This window comes from Lepidochelys kempii, chromosome 12, assembly GCF_965140285.1.
Source record: "Lepidochelys kempii isolate rLepKem1 chromosome 12, rLepKem1.hap1, whole genome shotgun sequence".
In the NCBI taxonomy this organism is placed as follows: Eukaryota; Metazoa; Chordata; order Testudines; family Cheloniidae; genus Lepidochelys; species Lepidochelys kempii.
This window is the reverse complement of record NC_136391.1, coordinates 15,897,201-15,903,743: the sequence shown is the minus strand read 5'-3', so window position 1 is coordinate 15,903,743 and position 6,543 is coordinate 15,897,201. Positions and strand designations below refer to the sequence as shown.

The window sequence follows — 6,543 nt, the reverse complement described above, 5'->3', positions numbered from 1 at the left end:
TTCCCACAGAGAAGTTTGTTAGTGTAGGGCCAAATTCTTTTCAGCAGTCACCGCAGCAGAGAACTGACCTGTTTGCTGTCTCACTCTTTTCTTCCCAAAGAAGTCAAAGGCATTAACAGTGCCTTAATGGTTTTCCCTCTGCATGGCAGTAGGGACCTCCCCCCCTTTATTATTATTATTTTTAAATGGAGGACTGAGTTTTACATGGCTGAATACTACCCCCAGTGAAAGTCACAGGTAAAGCTCCAATGAACAGGTTAGGTTCTAAAGATGAACAACCCCCCTGCCCATTTAAAGTTCAAAGTCTGCTAGAACTTTTTTTCTGCCACTTGGTGACACAAAAGTAAAGGTATTCTAAAAAGGTAATTCATATTAAATGTCATTAATTAAATCATTAGTCTGTTTAATTTGTCTTTTTGAGGCTAAAATGACTCAAAATTCTTAGATACTCACATTGATGATACACACTACCTCTAGTGTACATTTACATGTTAACAAATCTGCATATTTATGTACCAGATGAGTCACATATAAACTAACATAAAAGACATACATTTTTCTAAAGGCATTAGTGTTTATAGTGTATTTAGGATGCATAGTCATTAAAATGAAAAAGAAAATTCCCTATGAAAAATAGTTACTGCACAGGAGATAATTTTCAAGTTAAGTCTCAGCATTATACTGTACATTCTCCCCTACCTCCAACTCAAGATAACAGAAGTAATTAGGCTACAAGGGCCTACCTTCTCTGTCAAAAGGACATTAAAAAAATAAAAATATTTGAATTATTGGCATGCAAAAATACACAATATACATAAAACTAGAGATTCTCATTTGTTTTAAACCTGTATAATTTAAAAACTGCCAAAATGATTGTTTTACTTCAAAGTTTAAAAAAAAAATCAAAAAAACCCTCTCCTAGACAAAAATTGTGGACCCCAATCTTGCGTCCCAAAACTCCCATTGAAGTCAATGATAGCTGTGGGTGCATAAGGAATACTGGATCAAACCTGTAGGGAGCAGGGCCATATTGATTCCTCCTCCCTGCCCCCAATAAATATATGAAGGTTTTTAGTGTACATTTTAAATCTGACAAAGCAGCATAAACATGCCTCAATCATACAGTCTCACAGAATAAAGTAAATATCAAATATAAAACATTTGAACCAAGTGAAGCCTTAAATCCAATATAAAATTTCCTTCAAAGGAAACTTACCTAGTCTCGATAAGGCCCTTGTTAGCAGCATTTTTTATAAAGAGATGAAGAATGCCAAAATATCTACAATTTGATGATTGGGAGTAGTGACATCACTGAATAGTTAAAGGACAAGGTTCCCATTCTTAGTGGATATGCAAATATATACTAACCATTAATATGCAATACACATATGTATACCACACATACATATACATACCTGGATAGTCCTCTAATACCCAGGGCTAAGGTTAAATAATACATTCAGAGACATTACTAAATACAAATACACTTTAAAAACACAGAGACAACATTTTATCTGTTGCAAAAATGTATTTGATTACTCAAGTAAAATTACAGTATCTCTGTTGTTAGTATTAAATGTTAAAGAAACTGGACCTCTTTTCCTTTCAACTTTCCAAGAAAGTGCATGTAACAGTCCAAAGTTGTGTTTTCCCCGCCCCCATATCTAATACAAAATAAACAAACACTATCCTTGTTCCCTTGGTCAAGAAGTAGGGCTTGGTCTTGCAAGGAACATATGTACATTTTAATGAAAGTGATATTTCTTATTGTATATACAGGAGCATCTACAATTGTCCATGGAAGGTTGTTCAAGATGCTATACTTAGCAGCATTGTGAAAGTCCAGCACATTTTCCGTAATGAATATACCTACAAGGCAAAATGTTACGTCTCAGTTTCAACTACCAAAACAACACTTTTGTATCTTCTCTAATAATCTGCGTGCTTATTACTGTACAGAAACTTATGAACATTTAAGACGACTCAAGTAAAAAGCACAATACAAACAGTTCAAAACGAAAAATGTTAAATCTAAAAAAATTAAAGCAGTTTTAATTTTATAATAAAAATCAAAAACTGAGCTTGTAAAGGACTCACACTGTTCAGTCTATATTCTCAGCTTTCAGTCCTTTTCTTAATTCTGTTTGGAAAATTAAACAATGTGTTGCTGATAAAATTTCCAGCGAGATCAAAGTATACATTTATATACAGACTTTTATTAGAGATCTAATGCATCACCGAGGTGGTGCATCAATACCAGAGTTCATGTTAAACTGGATATAGAAAATAAGTTAATGCCAGAAAAAGATCACCTAGCAGAACAGACTTGCAACTGCCATAAATGTTACAGCAAGTTTACAGCACTCTAGTCGATTAGTATTTAGTTCAAAATACAGGAGACCAAAGTTAATGCTTGCATTTGTTTGCAAAGCAAGGTTATATCACTAATAAATAAGCTCTCTTAGAACTCTAGAAGTAGAACATGGTACAAAAGAATGTCTTTATAACTTGTAGTTTGTAGACTTGTAGAAAGCAACCCTAGGTTGCACTATTCGCAGGAATGTTATTGATAAGGTTTATTCTAATTTGTTACAATTTCTTTGTTGTCTTCCACAAAACGTGTAAAACGGAAGTTTGTCCCATTTTCATTGCTTGCCATTTTCTCCAGACCAGCTAGAGGTGCATTAGGTTCAGAATTCTGGAGCTTCTCCAGGCTTCCAGTCAACCCACTAATAGGTGAACTGCCACCATTGCCCAGGCTTCCAGGAATTGGAGGGATGCCACCATTCTGAATAACGGAGATCTCATTGGTCTTCATAGCCAAGCCATTGGAGAGTGCAGCTGCATACTGATTCCAGAAGCTGGAAGGGTCTCCGTTTCCTGACCTTGCAGCCAAATCTTTCTGAAACATTTCTGGGAATTTTACAGGATTGCCTCCTAGAAATGTCATGGGACCGTCCACGGAAAGTCGTCTGCCTCGTCTCGCAGGAGTGCTGTTCCACATGTGAGTGCCCATGTGAACCTGCAAGAAGGGAGTGGGTGGGGGGAAGGAAGGTGGTTAACAGTGGAATTCATTCTGCCTGATCAAATATACCTTAACACAAAACAAAGAAGACAGTCCATGTGTCTATTCTTATTTATGTAAAAAACACCACTGAAGGTAAAGGATGTAATATTCCAGTTCAGATCAGTAACAACAAATAAGATTCATCTGCACCTAGCTACCAGCATTATGCAGAATGCCCAGCTTTTCCCTCCTGAACAATACATTGCTTATTACTCTTTTTCATTACATGTATTTAGTTTATAATAGCCTTATATTATTCAGTCAATTGCAGCTAGCTACTTTCAGGATTAAAATTGCTATGTCCATTTTCATTGCAATGGTAAGTATTGTATTTGACACACTTTACCCTATAAATGTCCTTTTCAGACAGGAAGAAAGTATCCTTTACAGATTGCTCATCGGAGAGCCTTGTGTATAGACAGAATAGCCTGAAAGTAATTATTCATCTCACATTACTGGCAGAAATCTCTAGAGAAATACTCTGTCAACAGAAACATGTACACAGTAAAGTGCTCAACTAGTGTTCTAGAACTTAAGTATATTTGCTTTTTCAACACATCAGTAGGAAATATTAGTTATATAATCAATTAAAATAATGCCTATTAGTTCAAGAATTATTAGTTAGAAAAGTCTGTTGTGCAGGATAGTTATGAAAATCGTATATTTAAGATGAAATGCTTAATAAGTAGTGTACATTGTACAGTTCATACATCTCTTTAAACAAACACCCCCTAGCAACATTCGGCTATCCTGTTTCACAGCCTACATAGTGAATTTGGTGCGTTTTAATCAAACCAGAAATAGCTTGCTACATAAAACTCTTCAATCCTGTTCAAAACACCAGGCAGTCAGCATGAGACAATCTACTGGTGCCAAAGTTAACCATTTAAAACCATTTTCCATACCCCAAATATCTAAAAGTAGCGTAGTTTACAACACTGCAGATGTAAATGTAAAAAAAACCCAACCAACCAACCCCAAACCATGCAACAGCATAACAGCAGCAAGAAGGAAAGTACCTTAAGATTGCCTTTTGTCGTGAAAGCTCTTCCACATATAGTGCAGGCAAAAGGCTTTTCGCCAGTGTGTGTCCTTTCATGAATCTGCAAAGCACTAGAAGATGAAAATGTTTTCCCACATGTGTTGCAGTAGTGCTGTTTGGGAGTTCTTCGGGGTAGAGCTGGAAGCAGAACTGGTGATGTGGCAGAAGATGGCAAAGGCCCCAGAGGAACAAGACCAGGCGGTGTTTCTTTGCTATCCTGAGGAGAGCCATGCAGAAAGCCATTAACCTCAGTCTTTATGAGAGATGACAATGAATTAGCAGGTATAACTGAAGAGTTCTGATTAGGGCCAATATTGGAACTGGGCTCAAAAAGCTGTGATGGCAGATCTCGCATTTGATGTGTCAACATATGCTGCTTCAAATTACCCTTTGTGGAAAAGCCACGATTGCAAACTGTGCAAATAAATGGTCTCTCTTTGGTATGACTTCTGTAATGAATGTCCAAGGCACTCTGACAAGCAAATGTTTTGCCACAAATGTCACACGCTGTGTTTTTAAATTTACCTCTATCTCTGAACGGAAAGAGCATACTCAAAGATTCTTCTTTAATTATTTTATCTGTGTTACTAGATGTCAAGTCCAAAGCACCACCATTAGCAGGGGTTGGAGACAAACCATTGGCAAACTCACTTGGTAAAGCTCTTACTTGTTTCTCTTCAATACCTGGTGATTTGTGGTAATCATTAGTGCTGTTGGATGGGGACAAGGCCTGCATAGAAGAGGTAGACTCTGAGAGAGCAGGACTTCCAGCACTTTGGCTTTCCATATCACCACCAATAGATGATGAATCATTTGTCATAACATCCCCTTCCACTGACCCATTTTCAACTGATTTTAAGCTAGCTTGAAGTTGTTCTGCAAGTCCTGCGTTGATCATCTTCATTTGATTTTCTAAAGCAGCAATACTTGACATTTCCAGTGGCAGAGGGGAAGAAGATAAGCTGTCTTGGGACACATCAACAGACTTCGGGGTATCTGGCACGCTGCTGTCAGGACAGTCTTCCATGTTCTCATCTGAGAAGTTGTCTAGATCATCAAAATTCTTCTCATCGAAAGATCCTGTGTCAGATTCCATCGACTCTGGATAGTTTTCTGTGATAGGCGTATTGGGAATCTGTCCTCCCATATGCATTCTGATATGCTGCTGTAGCACGACAGCATTGGTGAACTTTTTCTGACAGATCGGGCATGAATGTTGTACTCTCAGCGGGGGCATGGCACGATGAACACTGTAATGAGTCTTTAAATTTCCTTTAGTAGTGAAAGCACGACCACAAATTTTACATTTAAATGGCCTTTCACCAGTATGTGTGCGATAATGCATTTTTAATGCACTCTGGCAACTGAGAACTCGATGGCAAATAATACACTCATTAGGATCGGTTGCCTTTTTGTCAATATTTTCTACCAGCTGCTGCAATTTTGAGGTTTCTGATGCTGACGTTGAATCTAGTAGTCCTCCAAATGGAAACTTTGCCTTGAATTGCTCTGACATTAGAGGCATCAGTGGATTTGTAAAAGTGACAATGGTGTTGGAGCTGGTGTCTGCTGCCGGTGAGCTCACAGAGCTGTTAATATTGGTGAAGGAGTTTGAAGTGTGAGTGTTTTCTTCTGTTTTACCATTTGCGATAGGCAAAGCAGCCACCTCTGCCTCATCTGAATGTCCATTTGAACTTTTTGCAGCAGGATCGGCTACTCCCGAGTCGCTTTTGACAGAACATGGAGGGCTAGCCGAATTATGGCTAATGGGAATAGGTTGAGGCTCCTCAGTTTTGATAAAAGGTGTCAAGCTTGGAATTGTTGGTGGGAGTGGCAGGCCAACAGAAGTAGTCAAAGTAGACAAAACTGGCTTGCTGTCCAGCCAGCTGGTTACAGGTTTCTCTGGTGGGATAGACATCCCATAAGGAATACCTGTGCTTGTAGGAATATTGTCCAAATGCTCTGGCACTGGGTATGGATTCATTTGAATATGAGGGTATTTTTCTTTATGACGCTGAAAGTGGACTTTTAAGTTTCCCTTTGTGGAGAATCTGTTTCCACATATGTTGCACTTGAAGGGCCTCTCGCCAGTGTGAGAACGTAAGTGAATCTGCAAGGCACTGTCACTCCCAAAGACTTTCGCACAGAACCTGCATTTATGTTTAAAGAATGCCTCATCAGAAGTACTTTTTGCTTCAAAAGCAGTTACATTTGGTGGCTTGCTTTTTCTTTGCTGTGCCAAGGCAGTCAAGGAGTTTAAATCCTCTGCAGGTGTTCCGAGATTGGACAAGGGGTTGGAGAAAACCGAGTTATTAGGGGCGGATTGAGGTAGAAGTGGATTAGATGCAGGACTTAATAAACTGCTTATTGCAAAAGCTGGTGAAGATGATGCTGATACTGGTGGGTTGCTGAGCTGTGAACCACCAACATTTGA

At 38.5% G+C, this 6,543-nt stretch overlaps 1 protein-coding gene across 4 annotated transcripts in view; it reads right to left on the bottom strand.

The window, feature by feature from the left end:
- Positions 1–402: 402 nt before the first annotated feature.
- Positions 403–6,543, bottom strand: part of SALL1 (spalt like transcription factor 1) — an 18,139-nt gene continuing 11,998 nt past the window's right edge. For all 4 annotated transcript variants that reach the window (XM_073307648.2, XM_073307647.2, XM_073307649.2 and 1 more), the window contains 2 exons: positions 4,087–6,543; positions 403–3,022 (listed from right to left, as the gene is read on the bottom strand). The exon at positions 4,087–6,543 is cut by the window's right edge and continues 956 nt beyond it. In XM_073307648.2, coding sequence (XP_073163749.1) covers positions 2,582–3,022; positions 4,087–6,543 — 2,898 coding nt within the window. In that variant the 3' untranslated portion in view covers positions 403–2,581. The remainder of the gene's footprint in view (positions 3,023–4,086) is intronic.